Source organism: Melospiza melodia, chromosome 3 (genome assembly GCF_035770615.1).
Source record: "Melospiza melodia melodia isolate bMelMel2 chromosome 3, bMelMel2.pri, whole genome shotgun sequence".
Classification (NCBI taxonomy): domain Eukaryota; kingdom Metazoa; phylum Chordata; class Aves; order Passeriformes; family Passerellidae; genus Melospiza; species Melospiza melodia.
Genome location: NC_086196.1, coordinates 67,004,903 through 67,025,513, shown reverse-complemented (window position 1 = coordinate 67,025,513; position 20,611 = coordinate 67,004,903). Strand labels below are relative to the sequence as shown.

Genomic DNA, 20,611 nt, shown 5'->3' with positions numbered 1-20,611 from the left:
TTTCAGTGCACCCACACTGTACCAAAGCACTTGAGGCATAAATTTTAGCCTACAAAAATATTGCTAGGTTATCTCTGTCTGTAAAGGTCTAATAAGAAATGGATTTCACATCTTCCAAGAGTTCTCTGATAGTCTAATTGAATCAGCCGTTTATGTAATTTATAAATTTGAATGATGCAAACTCACTATTAATATAGAAAGACTTTCCCATCATGCAGTGGCAATTATATGTGTGATGTGGGAATCAGGTCTGATGATTTAAAGGCTTACCAGCAGTAATTCTTGAATGTCTGTATTCTGCAGTGGAATGAAGTGTGCAATAGCTGCCCTTGTAATACTCATGCATGCCTGTAACTGTACACGTGCTGGTGGAGGTGGAGCTTTTCAGCTTGGGCAAGGCTCTGTGTGAGAATGAGTGTAGTGCTTGCTACCCCAGCTGATTCATGCAGTGCTCTGTGTGTGTGTGTATATATATATATATATATTTATGGTGCGAGGTATTATGGACTAGGTAGAAGTAGCAGATAAGATGAATGTTCAAAGCAGCTGAGTGATTTGTCTGTAAACGCTGTTAAACATAGTCTGCACAAGTAACAGGACTCAAAGTTAGCAAGTATGTTGTTTGTCATGCCCCAAACCACATGGAGTGTGTGGCCAGAGTGGCTGTGCTGTTTCACAGTACAGTTTGTCTGTTTGATCAGTATTTTGGTTTTTACCTCAGCTACTATTTGTAACCCTCTCTGATCAAGTGAAGATTTGCAGTGTGAATCTGCTTTGCTTCTGGTTTTGATATACAACAAATGATTCTGTGATCCTTGCAGAGAGATTTTTTTGTACTGATGTAGAATACATTACTCCCATGAGCAAAACAAGTTTGAGTGGTAAAAAGCGCAATTGTTTTCATTAAAAGCCTGTTCTACATTATCAAATTCCTAAAAGACTTCAGGAAGTTCATTTTGACTGTCGCCTACTGCCTGAATCCAAAACCTGTTTGAGGATTTATCACAGTACATAGGGTGTCTCTGTGCAGGTTGCAGAGTTGCTGGGCTGTGCATAGAGCACTATATATGCATATATCCAGGGGTTATGTGAGTGCATGTGCCTTTTCTACTTGTACAACAGGTTAAACATCTATCCAAAACCAGCACAACTAAATTAGCATTCTTCCTGATTTTGATATGCTGAATGATAGAATTAATTTTTAATTTGTTCTTGTTTTTGTGTAGGATTGTGACAGTGATATGCAATGATGAAGGGAGCTATGTTTCAGTTTCCTGTATTAAAAGTGCAGCCTTGTTTTTGCTTGAACTAAAGAGTAGAAGAGTAGAAATAGTGTTGGCAGAGTCAGTGACCTGTAACCTGGACCCTACAGGGTACTGTGGCCCGTTGCCATATGGCAGTGCCTTTAGGCAGATCCTTTGGCTGATGCTGCTGTCAGGAGTGAAATCCTGATGCAGTTATTCTCAGTAGGCCCTCAAGAGGCCAAGGACTCAGTTGCCAAGTATTATACAAGAAGAAAGGTTTTGATATGTGGACAGCTTTTATAGTTACATTTGCCTTCAAATGGGGGCTAGCTTCATCTGCCTTCATAATGCTCTCCCCTTTCTTTTAATTTTTAATTTTTGTTTTTAATAAGTGGAAAAAAAGCCAGAATCAAAATACTGAAGATTTACCTTATATGTGATGAATAAGTGAAGATTTTTGATATTTTACTTGCTGCAACAAAAAATGGTATTTGGACATGTTGTCTACAAAGCAAAGTAATGAGAGTAGAAGAAAAACTTTGTTGGTTTACTTGGGAAGGCATATGTATTAAAATTTGAATAGCTAATGCAAGGTGATTGTATTCCTACATTGATTTTTTTTCTGTTTGTTTTTCCTTCTGGCTTCAGAATGAATAAATTAAAATGCTTTAATTATTTAAAGTAATACATGTATTCATATCTCTTTATACTTTTCTCAGTTCATATGTATAGTTCCTGTAAATTATGATCTCATTATCTCTGTACAGGCATTAAGGAAATAATGTATCCTGGAAGGTAAATCTCTAACATAGCAAATGGGAAATAATCATCCTTTAAGTCTTGCACAGACCATCAGAGTGAATGAACTCTTCTTCCTGGTTGTTTTGTCAGGTCTATAGACAGCAAAGCTTTCTTACCATGTTGGCATGGAGCAGGCATTCTCTTGGATAATATTCTTATTTCCTAATCCCACACCTACAGCTTTAATATACCTTGAATGAGTTTACCCAAGAATAGGGTATACAAATCCTTTTATTTTATTTTATTTCTCTTTTTTTCCCTTTACTTTCTTTTTATTTTTCCCCTACTTCATCTTTCCTTCCTGCAAAAAATCCATCAAAATTCATCCCTTCTGTAAGGAGATGCTGTAGAAGATAAATAATTTGTGTTTTATAAGCAGAATCATATGCCATTCTGAGTAGGGGTAGGAGAGTTCTTGTACAATCTGTGCCTTTTCATCTCTGCCAACAAATTTTGAAAAGTTGTTTATCGGCTTTTGAGGATGTGAACTGAATGTTAGAAAAGCAGTTTAGATCTCTGAAACTCTGTGGTTATTGTCACACAGTGCAAGAAAATGCCAGTGTATATCTTAAACATGGACTTTGGATTCTTATAAAAAACATAAGAGGACATTTTTTGTGTGCTTTGTTCTTCTCATGGTACATTTATTATTTTTTATATATTAACATTGCATTTTCTTAAGGAGAGACAACCATGGAGCTTGTTAACCAACTAGATCAAACAGACCTGTTGCCTATGCTAAAGGAAAGACAATCTTGTTAAAACAAAATATGAGCAGGACATTCACAGAAAAAATGGTGAAAATCTTAGTGATGGGAAAAATGATTAATAGCAGCTATCTCAGGAAAATGGAATATACAAATCTCCCTTTTATTAAAATCAGGTGTAGTAGTTATTCAGGCAGGCTACATGACAGTGTTGCAGGTAGCCTTTGTATTTCTTGAGCCAGATGATGGATTTAAAAATTGTTTCTTGGGTGCTGTCAGATTACCCATGTACCCTTTTGCTCATGGGGGTCTGCCAGCCTGGATTTGAGAGTAGAACTAAAATTTCCTTTCTTTCCCACACAGCTCTAAACATATGTCCACTTTGGAAAAACCACTAATTGACTTCTGATTCAGCTGATGAGCTGGATGTAACCATAATTGGATGTTCATCATGTTGCAAATACCAGTGTCCATGGCACAGTTTTGAGTCTGCTGCTTGCTGCTCCTGATGAGCTGCTCACAGAAACACCACCCAGGACTGTTGCTTCTCACATCCTGAAGCAGCTTGCTGTAGTTTATACAGATGTACACATGACCAAACACAACCTGAGCCCTGTAACAGGATATTTTTCTCATTTGAGAGAATTTGCATTTGAATAGGTGATACAGAAATCGGGTAAAAGGGGAAAATTCTAGTTGAAGTTTATGATACATAAACCAGCTTTTTCACTACTGCCAGTGTTGTTATTGATCTCGTGCTTCTGTAGGACCTTCTGTTCTCTAGTGTTGTTACAAACTAGCTTGCAGTGCCGAAAAATGGTTAAAGAACTATTGTGCTTGCTTTTGCATTTATTCATGTTATATTTAATTTATTAGGATCTATTTATTAATGTAGCACATCATGATTCATAGTACTTATGGAGGTAATCCTTCCTTGCTTTCCACCCACAAGCTCTTAGCTCTCAAAAATCTCCAGAACCAGCTATCAAATAACCCCCACCCATCAAGTTTGGGAAGGTGAACTTTTCTGCTATGGAAGGTGTGATGGTTTCCATAAAATATTTGCTCTACAGACCTGTGATAAATGTGATATGGTTGTCCAATTGTTTATGAATGACTATTGTCCTGGAAATTGTTATTATCATAACACACTACTTGGAAGTATCCAAACAACCATTTTGCATTCTTTTGGAAATAATTTTTATTTTTGGACAGTAGGTGTGCCATTTTAGTTCTTAATGGCTACACAGTAGTTATTTCTTTGTTTTGTGACCTTCTTTAGAAAAATAATGAGGAGGTAGTGTGGGAAGATCACCTGGATAATTGTGTAGGAAAACTGGATAATCCCTTAGAGGCCACATGTATACCCATGCTATCCAGCAGGAATTAAAAGTAGACCTGTTCCCTGTAAACACAAGTGGTCACTTCATTTTTTCCTATCTGCAAAATTGCTCATTGCTCAGATTCATGCTTTAGATAGCAATATGCTGTTTACATGACTTGTAATACATACAAACTGTTCTTTGGATTTCTTATCCTAGCTAAAAGTAACAGCAAATATCAAATTGATGTTAGACATTCTAAGTCATCTGAACATTGCAACAGACGTGGTATAAGTAAAGCTAATTAATTCAGCTTTGGGAAATGCTTCCTCACTCAAATTGAAAGTGTAACTGTGCATAGTCTAGCTCACAAAGTTGATTAAACGGCCTTACTACAGCTTTAGGGGATTAAATATTGCAACTAAGTTAGTACAATGAAACGTGGCAAGAAGCCTCATGCAGATGAGCAAATTGGCCAACTGCTAACCTAAGAGAGCTCTTCATTCACAGTCTGAATAAAGCTGTTCAGATGGTTAGACTTACTGTTTTTCTTTTGTATGAAATTTGGCAGTAATTAGATTTACTCTCTCTCCCCCAAAATCTATATTTATAATTGTTACTGCTGTAGCATCTAACTACCAAATGTGCATTTGAAGTTTTTGCTACAACCATCTAAGCTTAAAGAGGCTTATGCAAAGCCACTTTTCCTTTGATGTGTGTGGTGAACTTGCTGCTCTTCAGCATTCCCAGCTTTTTATCTGTAGGTTTGAAAATATGTTGTTGATACCTGCAATGTACCTGCAATGTTTTAGTTTGAGTGTCGAAGAAAAAGGTGTACAGGAAAGGAAGAAAGTTTGGAAAATTTTCTGAAAGTGAGATTTTCTTTGAACATGAAATTCTGATCTCATACTGTTCTAATACAACTTTAAGAGTATTTTAACAAACAGTGAAATGGCTGTAACTCCACAAATATTGTTGGTTGTGGTTTGAATGTTTGCATAAGCTGGATACAGCTAAACTGAGGTATGGTTTCAAGCAATTAAGGTAGGAAGTTAATGCACTGTAACTTTGGGTACTCTGCTGTTTTCATCCAGCATTGGTTTGTGCTGCTGTTGGAAGGAGTCTTGTGTTTTCCCATTATGTCTTCTCAGTCTCCTATTTCTGCTTTCTTCTCTTTCTCTTTTTCTTTATTTTTTTTCTTTGTAGCAGGCCAAGCAATTGGAATTGACCTGGATTAAGGGACAGCTAGGCGAATAAAAAACTGATTGCGTGGCCTGAGTCAGAGGGTGGTGGTGAAGTGTCCACTATGTGTGTGGAGTCTCATGGGAATCTCCATGGGGATCTTCTTTAGCAGTGACTGAAGCAGGCAATGTGCTGCACTCTTATGGTCTTTGCAGGTGACACAAGCGTGGAGGGGATGGCCAGATGATGGCTTGAGGGGAGGGCTGGTATGCAGGGATTCCTAGAAAGCAGGAGGAGTGCTTTGTCAAGAACATGATGATGTTCAGCAGGGACAAATGGCTCTAGAAGGGAAGAGCTGCTGGCAGGAGCATGAGCTGAGAGCAGGGGGGCTTGGGGGAGCAGCTCTGCAGGAAAGGCCCTGACAAGGAAGGGAGTTGGCCAAGAGTATCCTGGGCTGTATCACCAGGCACATAGCCAGTCGATCAAGGCCAGAGATTATCCTCCCTGATTATTCAGCACCCATTGCATTATATCGAATTCCAAGGCATCCAGTTTTAGGTTCCTGATAAAAGGAAAGTTGCTGATCAAGTGGAATGCATTCAGCAAAATCTGTCATTATGAGCACTTGCCCTTCTAGGAGAGTCTTCTGGCATTGACCCTTCTCAATTTGGAGAAGAGGTGGACTCCCAGTGCCTATGGGGGTTATAGACCAGGAGATGGAGTTGAACTCTTGGCAGTGACTAAATTGAAACAGGAGTGATCCAGATTAATTAAATACATGTAGAAGCCTTTCACCATTACTGGGGGATGGAGAGCTTATGTGGTCTTTTGTCTTCAGAGATTTTCAATTACTGAGTACCAGGGACTGACCTCACAGCTGAGCCTATTTTGAAGTATAGTTTTTTCAAGGGACCTCCTGAGGCCTCTTCCAGCCTGAATTACTCTGTTTCCATGATTTTTGATTGAATCTCCAGATTCCAACTCTAGCTGAAAAGAGTGCTATCAGCATTTTGGTGGCAATACAGGGATAACTTCCTCCTTTCTTTTAATACTGAAGAATTACTTCTCCCTGAAGATAGTCCTCAATGTTTAAACTAATCTCTCTTTCTCTTGCAGTACACAAGGAGAGCGCATGGGGGGTTATTTAGATTTAGTTAAGTGAAAGTAGTATGTCCAAGGAATTGACCTTGCTTTGCTAGCTGATGGTTAACCATACAGTTTTTGGAGCTGCATTTAAACTTTTAAATGTCTTTCAGGACTTTAAAAAAAGAAATTTTTATTAAATGGGAGTGTTGCATTTCTAGAGACTTGCCCTCAGTTTATTATAATTTTAGTTGCAGAAACAAGCAATTCTTCCTCATTGCAAGCTTGACTCATCACGTAATTATAAACAGAGATACTGTATACAAAGTTTAGGTGGCATGTGTAGGGGGATAGAATATAAGAAAATAAAGATAGTGTGGAAAGTAATCTTACCCGTAAGGAGTTGCAGTTGGGCCAATTATCAAAGATTAGGAATGGGCCTGACTTTAACAGGCCACAGCTGTAACCAGTGAGAAGAAGAGTGCTATAAAAGAGTGGGGTGGCTGGGTGAGAGGGGAACTGGAGTCAGTGGCTGCTTTGTGAAGCAGAAAGAGTCAGTGCTCTGAGGAGATGCCCATGAGAAACACCAAGGATGTATGAAACTTTTGCAATAAGGAGACAGCAGTCTGGAACCTTTGCAATAAGATGACAACAGGATGGACAGTTTTCTTCTAAGGCTCTCTAACACTACAATTTTCTAACAGTAAATCCCACAAATTAAATGGAAGAGGGAAAAAAGAGCGTTCGTGCTATTTAAAAGTGGCGATGCATATGTAAAATTAGTGAGGGTTACAGTTTCTTTCTGGTGTCCATTGCTTGAGTCAGTTAAGTCTTATTTATATCAGATGGGAAAGTTGCAGTACTGTCCCTGCAAGTATCACCACCAGCTCACTCTGATTTTCAGGATCACAGTAATTATTTACCACTGATGATAAGAAAGCCCACATATCATAGACCACAAGTTTTAAAAGCTCGCTGGAGATGCCTACTTTTGCTCACTAAGATTTATTCCTTCAAATAATGAAATATTTCTTGTAAATTGGAAGAAGTGCCACAAAACAGCATTATCTTAAATTTTGCCCAAGGCCTAAAGGGAAGTGTGTAATTTTCAAAATGTGATTGTATGAAGTGATAATCTTTGGAGTCATACCTAAGATTCAAAATTTTTTTTAGCTGAGCAATTTTAAATTGATTTTTTTTCTCTCTAATTATGGAACAATGAGGTCTGTGTATGTCATCACCATATTGCTGCATAAAAATATTTGCTCACTCTGAGCTATTGCTTTTTCTTCCCTTCCAGAGTGCTGAAATGTGCTTAGCATGGTGCTACTTTATGATTTCCTGTAGGTACCTTCTGTTTCACTCCTTTTGATAGAAATACTCTCTCCTTGGATAGCAAATGAAATTCACATGTGCTGTAAATCAAGTCAAAGATGTGAAGAGATCTCTAAAAGTTCAGCAAGGTTGTTACCACTTTTCTTCTAATGGGTATTAAGGCTTGATAATTGCAAAAACCTGCTTCACAAGCAGCTCTCTGAAGGTTTCTTCAGATGCAGAATTCTTTGTGTTGCTATCAAGCAAACTTATCTTCCTCCCTTCTTTATGCTATCCAGTTTCCTTTCCTGGTACAGGTTTGTATAATTGCTGGGACAAATTATCACTTGTTTTACTAAATCCTACTGTGAACATTGGTTTTAGATCTTAATGCTGAAGTGGGAAAGGGTAACGTTTTCCTTATGGTAAATTTTGTTGAGTGGATGGAACTGTTCTGTATCTGGTCATGGTGTGTTCTACTTATTACCTAGCTTGTCAGATTATCCTGTGTAAAACATCTGTTTTATTTCTAAAAATACAGCAGAAGAATTTATGTTGTTTCATATTTAGGTTCAGAGTGTTTTAAGAGATGAGTCTAAGACATTTGGTTTCAGCTTCAGGCTATTGGATCAACATTTTCATGGCTTATATAAGATGAGTGAAATAAATTTGCTTGAAGGTGGTGGGTTTTCTTCTTAATTTTTTAAATTTAAATTCTTACTTGAGGAGAATATTGTGATGAGCATAGGTGTCTTAAGCCATTTTAAACCCTGGAATATTATCTCTGGCTTCCTGCAGCAACTTTAAAATGGCCCATATTGTCCTGTGTTTTATGCCTCATCTGCAGTCAGGTGTTTTTGATATGTTGACCAAACTTGTGTTTGGATGCCTAAATTACTTAGGAAAAAAGCCCCAAAACCAAGGTAACTGGAAGAAGTATTAATGCTTGAACCTGACAATCAAAATGTGGCTTGTAATGGTCACTTACTGTAATAAACAGTTGTAGAAATTAATTGCTGGAAACATTGGTATGGTATAACCCCAACTAGCAACAGAACACCACACAGCTGTTGGCTCACTAGCCCAGGTGGAATAAGAATTGGAATTAACAAACAAAGCAAAGCAAGGAATTAATTCCGTGCTTCCCATGGGTAGGCAGGTGTTCATCCATCCCCAGGACAGCTGGGGTCTGTTACACACAACAGTGACTTGGGAAGGCAAAACATCACCAGTCCAAATGTCCCCACTTCCCTCTTCTGTCCCCACCTTTATATGCTGGTCCTGATGCCATGTGGTATCCCCTGGGTCACCTGGCTGTGTCCCCTCCCAGCTCCTTTTGCCTCCCCAGCCTCCTCGGTTATGGGGTGAGGAGCAGAAATGGCCTCGGTTCTGGGTAAGCTCTGCTCAACACTAACAAAAACATCCCTGTGTTATCAACAAATCCAAAACACAGCCCTGTACCAGCCACTGTGAAGAAAATGAACCCTCTCCCAGCCAAAACCAGCACAAACATAAACCTTTTAATATTAATTTCTGATTTTTAATTAACTATTTGCCTAATTAAAAAATGCTTCACCTTGGCATAGATTTCTTTTAAGATTTATTTATTGTCAGTATTATAGATGCCAAAATAATTCTGAATTGAGTTATAGTTTGACTTGGACCTGTACATATGCCTGGTGAGGCTGTGGGTTGTCAAGTGAGAAGGATGAAATTCTTGTTTTCATTTTTGTTTTCTTGCTCTTTCTCCACAAAACATGCCAAAACAGGGAAGGGGATGGGGGTGTCTACAGCAACATAGACTTAAAGTGGAATTGGGTTTGAAGTAGTTGGTTATACCAGGGTATGTTGTTACATCACTTTTGTGAAAAGAACTATTAGAAGTGGAATGAACTACACACAGGCATGATTTAAAAAAGTAGTAGTGTTGCATTTGGAGAGAACTGTGGTTGCTATGAGGATGCAGGCAGGCTTCAATTTGAAATAGTCTTTGTAGGTTGGTTGTAAAAATGGTTATTATTAGTAGAGAGGGTGAGGTCCTCTGTTGTAGGTAGTTACATGAAATACTATCTCATGCTGAGGTTCCGTTGTTGAGTTTCTGAGAAACATTTTGTAAACTACACTTGGTTTTGCAGATGATGGATAATTTATCAGGTAGAGAGTTGCCAGATCTTAAAGATGTTTTTAAAGGGTCTGTATTTTTGCATCCATTATTCAGAGAGACTTTTTGCCCTTTTTGGGAAGCTGGAGGAAGTACAGATTCAAGTTCCACATGTCCCAAAAATCCACTAGGAAGGCAGATTTAAGACATCAAGATCCCAGGGTAGCTCTGTTGGAGAGCCTGCCGTTGTGTGACATGTTAGCAAGCACTGGGAGCATTGCCCTTCAATTCTATATGTGACTCTTTCTAGTGTCTGCTTTTATTTCTTCCTGTCTTGCTTAAAATAGAAACAACTTTAAATCTTATTTAAATATGCAAATTCACTGCATTTGTTGTCAGTATGGAAGAAGGTTAACATAGTGGAAGACATTAGACTTTTTCAGTTTTCATAGACTGATTTTGCGGTCTTGGACTTCAATTATGTTTAGTAAATTTCAGTTCATAGAAAGTGTGCTTTTCTCCAGGACTTCTGTAAAAGTTTTAGTACTAGTAATATTGGCAAGAGAAAGTCAACCGCAAAACTGGTCAGCAAGCAAGAGAAAAAAACAGAGGAAAGAAGATGAAAAAAGAATGAGTAATGTTGACAGGATTGTTCTTAAACAGTGTGAAAGACATCAATGCGTAGTACAGAGGAAAGGAGCATGATTTTTTAAAGGGTTGAAGTAGAAGTGTATAATTCAAAATACTTAACATTCTGTCAAGTTACATAAACTGTAGTCTTGTTAAACTCATCTTTTCTTTGAAATACTAAAGAAGGTTGCTAAGGGGTGGGGGGGATGTCAAATGAAATGGCTGCAATGATGTTATGCAACACAGTTAATTTCGACCTACGCTCTGCTTCTCTGCAGAAGAAGTTGAAGAAGAGTCTGAAACTACAATTGAGGTTGATTTGACTGATAAACAGAAACATCAGTTGAAGCACAGAGAGCTTTTCCTTTCTCGCCAGTATGAGTCCCTACCTGCAACGCATATCAGGTAAGAAGTAGTAAATACAATTTATCTGTGTGGATTGCCTGCCCATAGCCCATCTGCTGGACTGCTACAGCCTTGCAAAAAGGTGTCACTGATCTTAGCTGAGTTGGGCCAGGTTATCCCATGAACTGCTTTGGAAGCACCTTTGTTTTTCCCTTCTGTTGCTTGATGTTTGAGCCTTAGAAGGGACAAGAATGTCAGAGCTCTAGCTCGCCAATTGATAGCATCAGTTGATACTTCAGTGGAAAGTCAGTCTTATGTTTTGAAGAGCTAATTTTTTTAGTTATTCTGCTGGCCAAAGGAAGCTTGACCATTTTGTCTGGCCTGGAAAACAGCAGATGTGTTTGGAACGGAGGCAGTGACTCATTGGTCAGATCTGCAGTTTAGGGCTGCATGCATGTAAAATTAAAATTACCCCATCTTCACTAAATGTGAAGAGTCATGACTGAGTTTGTCTAAATGTTACAGAAGCATTTCAAGTATTGTTTTAAATTGCCTTTAATGCTAATGTAGGAAGAGACTTGCTAAAGCTCAAAAAGTGTTTGTCGACTTCTTTCTGTTAATGATGTAGGTGCTCACATCATCTTCTATTTAGCAGTCAGAAAAACTTTCTTTTGTGTTGGAATGAGGAGATGATGAATCTAGAAATGGAAAAGAAATAGCACAGTGATGGGGGGAGTCTAATTTAGTGTGAAAAAATGCATTCTTACATTGCATTCTCAAGGAGTTTTCCTTTTCTTATTACATCTAGCTTCCCCCAGCTATTTCAGACCATAAGTGTCTAGAAGTTGCCAAAAAAGAGGTACATATTGTCCAACAGGAGAAGCACATTATATGTTTATGTTTATTTTCTCTGTTATTGGCAAATCACAAAATGGACCCACAAACATCACTGAGTCCAGCTCCTGGCCCGGCACAGCACCATCTCCAAGAATCCCACCATGTGCCTGAGAGCATTGTCCAAACGCTTCTTGAAGTTTGTCAGGCTGGTGCTGTGAGCACTGCCCTGGGGAGCCTGTTCCAGTGCCCAGCCACCCTCTGGGTAAAACCCTTTTTCTAACATCCAACCTAAACCTCTCTTGACACAATTCAGACCATTCCTTTGGGTCCTGTCACTGGACACCACAGGGATGAGAGGTTGCTTATCTCTCTTGCTGACAACACAAAAACTGGAAGTTGGAAATTTTTGTATTAATTTCTTGTGCTTTATTCATCTCCTTTTACTGACTTTGAGAAAGTCATTTAACTGTCAATTTTCTGCTGCTCCAACTATAGCATGGAGATAATAATCCTGTGCAGTTTCTTTTACTTACTTTGACATTTAGATATTGAAATAAGGTATTCTCCTTGCAGAGGGAAGATTACATAGAAGAAGTATTGTAAATGTCTCCTCACCTCACAATTCAGGGAGCAAATACAATAGAGGTTCTCCAGTACATAGTTCACAAAGAAGGCAGAAAAACACGTGAATTCATCGTACATGCCACACAGCACAGCAGGCAAAAGCAGAGTGATGACTTGCATCTACTTTTCAGAACAGATGAATGTTGTAGGACTGTGCTGTCACGTGTTACTAAGACCTTTAGCAGACAAATTCTGGAACAAGCTTGATGTTTCAATGTTTTAAAACTGTTTTAAAAAGAAACAAAGCAAATACACTAATTCCTGGTGTTCCTTACTTAGGTCTTTAACTTACTTGTGTTCACATTCTGTGATTCTCAGTAGTTTTTTTAACTTTTAATAATTAGCTGGTCCTCTAAAGAGGATAGAAATATTGAGGAGGTGATATTCCTCTAGCTTTCTTCCATTAGTACACCAGAATACTCAAGGATGCAGATATCACAGCTTCTCTGGGTGTCTGTTTTGCTGTTTGATGTCTGTTATGGTGATTTTTTTCCCCTGCCATCTATTTTGCATTTCACTTATTGAAACTTTGTCTGCTACCTTGTGTCCTATCACTACTTCTCTGAAAGGAGCCTGGTGCCATCTTAGTAATCTATCTTTGTATTAGCTAATTGAACAAAGCAGCAGAATTTCTCCCTTTAGTTGTCATACCTTAAGAGTGAACAAATCTAATTTAATATCAGCTGCCGACATGTTGAAAGTGTATTTTTTCCCAGGGTCAGCAACTGGGGGATACCCCCAGTAACCAGCTGCCTGCTGGACTTTGTATCACTCACCACAGCCTTTCCAGTCTGGTGGTTTTTTCCAAGCTTATTGTCTACTTGTCCAGTCCATATGTTTCCAATCCTCTTGAAGGACACTGCAGGCCTTGCTGAAGTCAGGTTCAATGACATTCTCTGCTGTCACTGGTCTACCAAGTCACAGAATCACAGAATTTTCAAGACTGGAAGAGACCTATAAGATCATCTAGTCCAGCCGATGTTCTAACTGTTCAACTAGATCATGGCAGCAAGTGCCACATCCAGTCTTTTTTTGAATTCTTCAAGGGATGATGCCTCCACCACCTCACTGGATAAATGATTCCAGTTTCTGACCACTCTTTCTGTGAAGTATTTCCTTCTTACTTCTAACTTACATCTAGCTTGACGCAACTTGAGACTGTGTCCTCTTGTTCTATCCGTTGTCGCCCGGAGAAAGAGGCCGACCCCCAGCTCACTACAGCCACCCTTCAAGAAGTTGTAGAGAGTGATGAGGTCACCCCTTAGTCTCCTTTTCTCCAGGCTGAACAACCCCAGCTCCCTCAGTCGCTCTTCATATGGCTTGTGTTCCAAGCCCTTTATTAGTTTCGTTGCCCTCCTCTGGACACGCTCAAGTAACTCGACGTCCCTCCTAAAGTGAGGGGCCCAGAACTGGATACAATACTCCAGGTGAGGCCTCACCAGTGCCGAGTACAGGGGAAGAATGACCTCCCTGCTCCTGCTGGCCACTCCATTTCTGATACTGGCCAGGATGGCATTGGCCCTCTTGGCTACCTGGGCACACTGCTGGCTCATATTCAATCGACTGTCAACCAGCACCCCCAGGTCCCTTTCCACCTGGGCACTATCCAGCCACTCCATCCCCAGCTTGTATCGGTACAGGGGATTATTATGGCCGAAGTGCAATACTCGGCACTTGGACTTATTGAAGCTCATCTCGTTTGATTCTGTCCATATGTCCAGCCGTTCCAAGTCTCTCTGAAGAGCCCTACACCCCTCTAGTTGACCTACACTCATTCCCAATTTGGTATCATCAGCGAAACTACTAATAAAAGACTCTAAGCCCTCATCCATATCGTCAATAAAAATATTGAACAAAACTGGTCCCAACACAGACCCCTGAGGGACACCACTGGTGACTGGTCGCCAGCTAGATGTGACACCATTCACCAGCACTCTCTGGGCCCGGCCATCCAGCCAGTTCTGAACCCAGCAAAGGGTATTCCTATCCAGACCACGGCCAGCGAGCTTGTGTAGGAGTATGCTATGGGAAACAGTGTCGAAGGCCTTGCTGAAATCCAGAAAAACAACATCTACAGCCTTCCCTGCATCCACTAGCCGGGTTACCTGGTCAGTTGCCTCCGTATAGAAAGCTAGGGGATATTTGTGCAATCAAAGCCAGGGTAGCTCCATGATATTGGCCTTTGCTCTAAGCACTTAGAGTTGTAGCCCTTAGGAGAAATTGGATTTACAGGAGTAAATGGTACAATGGTATAGAGTGGAGATAGGAGGTTGGAAATCAGTTCTCTCCAGAGTAAGAGCACAAAAACTCAACCCTTCTGGAAGGAAGAGGAGAAAATTCAAGCTGATTTTAAGAGAATGGAGGAGGTTTTTGACAGCTACAGATCTTGGGCTTTTCCTGACGTCTTCAACCAAGAAAAGTATCTGAGACTAACTGTATTTTTGTTGAAATTGAAGGAGTAGAAGAATTTTACCTAGTATGTTTTATTTAGTATAAATAAAACATTTATGTATAAGATTTTACTGCTTTTGTTTAGTCTTTCTTCTTTTCTTAAGTTTACCCTTTTTTCAAACTGAAGGGTAGAGGAAATTACTGCTACTGTCACTAAGGTTGCTTTTGTTGTAGTTCACAATTCCAAATACAGTGATATCTCATTTATACACCTGTTGCTGTTACTTCATAGTTGAAGCTCCAGAGTAACTACCTTGCAGTAATTTATTGGGTTAGATTTCTTTGATGTGCATGCCTAATTCTGGAGCTTTTTGATCTCAGCTCTGGGTTTTGAATAATTCTGTTGTAATCAGTTTGCTTTTGTATTAGCGAAATAGTGTTTTATCCCGCATTCTGATATTTTTTTGTTACATATACATTATATGTAACTGTTTTGATATGTAATTTGCTTTGTTAGAAATGCTGGGATTTTTTTAGACTTCATATTGTCTCCCCTTTAAATTAGTTGTCACTATGCCATTTCAGGGAGCAGCAAAAGTTTTGGCATAAAATACCCCCTGGAGAGCCAGATTTAGAAAATAATTAGAAGTGGGTAATGTAGTAATTAAGTGTGGCATTGGTTCATTGTGGACAGAGCTCTCGCAGTGGAATGTGTATAGAAGGTGGAATTACCTTGCTTGCTCTGGAGTCATGGTGTGTGGCCCAGAGCAAGCTCACGTTTCAGTCTGGGGATCAAAGACAAGGCTGGTTACCTTCCTGCCTGCTTGTCAGGTTACAAGTGAAATTATTGCCTCCTCTGTCTGCTCAAATGTGTGCAGGCAGTAACACCCCTCCGGTGGATTATCTCCTTCCTGCCTAATCCCTGCATGCTGCAGATGCAGTTTTGCCAGGCTCTGTAATCCCGGTGTCCTTGTCACAGCTGTCCCGCCCGCCGCCCTCTCCGTGCCGCTCTCCTTCATTAATGTCACACAGGGAGTGTCCCCAGGGTCGGTGCAGGTGGCTCCTCTGAGCATCCCAGAGAGGGACTGATGAGCCAGTGCTGGCTACTTGGGCTCTCAGGGGTTTGAGCATTACCAAATGCAGCATTTTGGAAAGGCATGAAAAATTACGGGGTGAAGAATGGTGAAAGGTGTCAAAAAGTTGAAATTATCTGCCGGTGTTGCAAAATTCACCATAAAACTTAGCATGTGTTAAAAGTGGGTTCTTGTATAAAAATCTGCTGGTGGTTATCTTGTTGGAGATGCATTAGGTTATGAGCTTTGAGCTTTAAATTTATTTTTCATTCTTAAGCTCTCAAGTGTTAATAGGTATTAAACATGTTTAGATTGTTGTAAAAAATGCATTGTTGTCTAAGTTAATTTGTAATTGCTCTAAAGCTAAATATTTCTTATGAATGGTGTAGAAGAATTTATTTATACATCAAGGTTAATCTTACCATTTCAATATCTTTGCTTATATCTTGTTTGCTTATTTGGTGTTCCAGTCTTGGGACTGGGGAGTTTTTATGTAGGTGATGATGATTATATTTTAAGTGTTTGGAAAGTATAAATAAGCCAGGCATTCTCAGATGTCATAATAAAAGCAGGTGGGAATCTTTTGGGATGCTTTATACAGCAATAAAAACCTCCACTTGCTTCAGGGAAAAAAAAAAAAAAAAGAAAATATCATTTTTCTTGCATTTTAATTTACATACGTAGGATATCGGTACATTATATAGATGTTTGTTATGATGGGATTTGTTCAAACAACTGCAGTAAATTTACACCTTAATCTTTAATGGGGACTGTTTATTCAATCTGCAATTGGATAAACTAAGTGTTTATTAGGTTTTTTAGAGGATTCTATTTGTTGTTTGACATGAACAGCAAATCCAAGTTTTGTATGCACCTATGGAAGAAAAACTTTCTGAGCATTGATTCTGATATATTGTTACACATATTATTTATTTTAAAAACTGACAAACAAAAGCCAAAACCAAGAAAAGAACCCTCAAAACTATCCTAAGATGGTAATGGCTTGGTTTATTACTTCTGTTCCATCACAGAAAGGTTTCCATGAGCCTTTTAAAAATTGTGATTGCATAAGCTAGTTTTATTAAAAGCTGATTAATATGACTGGGGAGAATGTGCCTGTGCATATGTGATGTTAAAGCATCCAAACATTCAGATCATGAGAAGAGTTCTTCAATTTTTATTAAGCAATTTGAACTGTCTGGATATTTTTATGTGTAAATGTACAAAAAAGTATACTTAAACTTCTGAAGTACCAGTCTATAAGGATCTTGGTTTCCTTCTTTTGACATTATTCTGAACATTAATGGAATTCAGGACACAGCATTAATTTTTTTTTCAGTTAGGTTTTTTGTTAATTTTTAATTCTTTATTTGGTGATGGCGATTTTTTGTTATTTTGGTGAGGTTTTTTTGTTTTCAAATGGTACCCTTGCTCTTGGGTAGACTAAAGAAACTTTGATTGGTACCACTTTGTAGATGTGGAAGAAAAAGTAGCTTAAGAACATGAAGTTTATATGAATATGTCATGCTTACAAACTGTAACCTTGTGGTGCTCTTTAGATGTGTTATAAATGACTCAGTTGTTTCAAGTATCAATATTTGTGAGTCCTGATGAGGTCATGCAGAAGAAAGAACAGCAAAAAAGAAAGTTGTGTGATACAACTAAGGTGTAGAGAAATCCCTTTTTTTCTGAATATAGGATTCCTTAACTCAAAACACAACGAATGCTCTGAAGCTCAAGACAGATGTGGCAGGTCATTTTATAGTGTTACTTCTCAAGACAGAGCACTTTAGAATTTAGTGGTATTACCTTGGGATTTCTAGTTTTGGAATTCCTGGCAAACTAGAAGCTTCTGCATATAAGGTGTGTGAGTGTATATACAAATTTTACCTACTTTTTAAAAGCTTACAATGATCCTTATAAGCCTGATTATTTTCTGGCATAATCAGACTGGATAAGGAGTGAATTTGTTTTCCATAGGCATGTGCTTACCTAATCATTTAGATTGCTCCAAATAAACTCATTCCAGATGGGAAGAATACCTTGCTTAACAAAGGGACTTTTGAAGCATGTCTGACTATTTTCTTCTTTTTTCCTTTTCCAGTAAAATTCAAATTATTCTTACCTTAATTGAAATAAAAATTCAGTTCAGGACAGAATCCTGTTTTCATATGTGGTCTATAACCAGTACTAGAAACAGTGTAAGAAAAGGTGTATTTATCAGTGGAAAACTGTCACATAAATGTCTGAAAATCAGTACATATTTCTCTGTAGTGACATAATTACAAAGTAGAAGCCTTTCATAAGATGCAAAACTTTTACTTTCAGTTGTTTGGAGTGATGTGTGTTGCTTCTGAGCTGGACAGCTTGTAATGGGCTTGATGATTTTAACGGTGTTCTCCAACCTAAATGGTTTAATCAATGTATGGAAAATCATTCCTAACCAGCTTCCTGTAGTTTTGTTCAGTTCATGTGCATCACTGCTGCTGTGCTAAAAGGCAACAATTCTTTTACTTTTTAGCATGAATTAATCCCTAGAGAGAAAATATCAATCACTTGAGTTTGCAACAATGCAGTTTACAGAAAGTATATCTACAGTTATGCTTATTTTGAGATATCAAAATATATAGTTTTACTGTGGCCATGTTGAGAAAATATTTACCTTTTAATTACTTTTAAATTCAAGTCAGTAGGGCATGATTGCTTCAGGAGACTGTCTGTAAATCTTACCAATTTGGAGTGCACAAAATTAGTACTCTAGCTCAAATTAAAATTAAAACTCTGAAGTTTTTGACTAAAAGCCACATGCAGCATCAAAATCCTGAGCCATTCATCCATATGATCTATACACATGTTTAAATGCCAGGCATTTACTAGTACATTTAGATGTGCATAAATTAGTTTGCTGTGCATTCTGTTTTTGATTTTATTTGATCAAGTGTGTGTTAATTAGATAATACCAAATTGATTAATCTTTTGGCCACAGATACACAATCTTGTTTTCTTTAGAAGATTGGTATTACTTTGTCAGAGGCACAGATCCCAGTAGTAGTCGCCTATCAAATTTTTGTTTGGGTTTTCTTCCTCGTGTTTGAGATGGCTCTATAAATGGACAGAGACAGACTTGAGCCAATTAATTATAAATCAATTCAATGCAGATTTTTTTTTGTCAATTCTAGATATTGATTGAATATTTTAAAAGATTGTAGTTAGGGATCTATTACAAGTTTAAATCACCATGATGATTTTTCTTTGTTTTTAGTGTTATGCAGTAGCTTGCTCCCCAGTTATTCTCTTTGTAGTCTTGGGAACTTGAAATTTGCTATAAAGACATTGGTATGAGTCTGTCAGCACATTCTGTGCCCCTTAAATCGTGCTTCAAAGTAAAATGCACAAGTACTCTTAGTGCTGTCTTGCTGTGACTGGGGAATCAATTTCATGTAATTAGTAGAAGCTCTTTGGACTCTGCAGTTCCCACTCTGTGGTTTGGTGATCAGCATTGCAGTGTAGGCTGCTTGTAAGGGATCAAGACTTGGCTCAAAGTGGGTGTTTGATTGGAAATCTTCAGAACACTTACTCATTTAGGACAGTTCAGGGAAAAAAGTGTTGTTATTTCAGGTAGCTCTCTCCTCCTTAATTCGCTATCTTTTCTCCCATTTTCTCCCTTTATGCTGGATGTGGGAAAGATCTCTCTGGAGTTCTACTCCTGCACCTGCTCCTTTCTATCCCTCTTCATTATGTACCTTCATTGGAGTTTAATCTCTGATTGCCATTGAAGTAACAGCATATGTTAAAATCAAATCAGATGTTTCTCACCAGCATAATATTTCCTAATATTCTTTCCTGTTATTTTATTCTCAGACTGTCTAGCTAGTGACTCATGCTTCTGTGTTCCAAATGTCTACTGAGACAGTAACATTTCTTGATGCAGATCATCAAGATACAATTGGTATATATCTGTACAAAATTATCCAACATAATTCTGTTGTTTTCTGGAGAGCAATTGATAATTGTTATTTCTAAGTCTCTGAGGTTGTGCCTGCACATGTGTTTTTTTTTTCTTGAGGTTGTATCTGAATAAGCAAGCCATATAAAGTCTCATTGACTTGGTGGGAACCCAGAGCAATGAGTTCTAAGAGTTCTTGCATTGCATCATTTTCACCCAGGCTACATCTACATTCCAATAGGAGATTTTGTTGGCATGGTACTGAACCCATGAAGGTGCCTTTTCCTGTCTTATCATTCATACTAGTTAAAAGGCTGCAGGTATTTTGTTTCTTGTGATTTCTTTCTGTAATTTTTTTTTTATTTTGCATACTTTCTCTTCCAAAAAAAATCTCTATTTTTAAAAGTTTTTATCTCATGGGCTGTCTTACTCATCTGGTGAAAACATGAAGAAATAGCCTGCAAGAGCAGCAGAACTGGAACTGTAGAAGCTTCCACTGGTATATAAGTTAAGGCTGAAATGATGAGGCAGTTGCTGTTGATTTTGATTAATTTTGATAGTTTTAAAATATAAGTGTTTGCATTAGCTTTTTAAAATTTTCATAAAGGTTTTAATCTATATTTTTGATAAAAGTAAAGTAAAAAAAAAAACCAACCTTTTTTTACTTTAAGAAAAAGCTCGTTAAAGAGCAATTGCCTAGCAGTGCAAACAAGAAGGCATTTCATTCGATCTTTTGGACAATTTGGTGTTTTGGTGTAGGTTGTTTAACCAGACTTTATTGAGATCTTTTGATAACATTGTCTGGTATAATAAGCTTGGTACAACTTTTTTCTTGCAACTTAAACTCTTGAGCTGGTTGTCATCATATTTTACCTTCATTGTACCAGATTACTAAGGTCAGTCTTATCCTTCTCTCATCTAAATACTGATTGTTGTCACATTCTTGTCTGAAGTAAGTTCCTATATGGTTTTCATTCCTCTCTTGGGTCTCACTGAAACATGGAATGTTTT

The 20,611-nt window shown here is 38.2% G+C and overlaps 1 protein-coding gene across 4 annotated transcripts in view; it reads left to right on the top strand.

The window, feature by feature from the left end:
* Positions 1-20,611, top strand: part of MTA3 (metastasis associated 1 family member 3) — a 153,698-nt gene that overhangs the window by 12,503 nt on the left and 120,584 nt on the right. For all 4 annotated transcript variants that reach the window (XM_063152092.1, XM_063152093.1, XM_063152091.1 and 1 more), the window contains exon 4: positions 10,663-10,789. In XM_063152092.1, the coding sequence (XP_063008162.1) occupies positions 10,663-10,789 (127 nt within the window). The remainder of the gene's footprint in view (positions 1-10,662; positions 10,790-20,611) is intronic.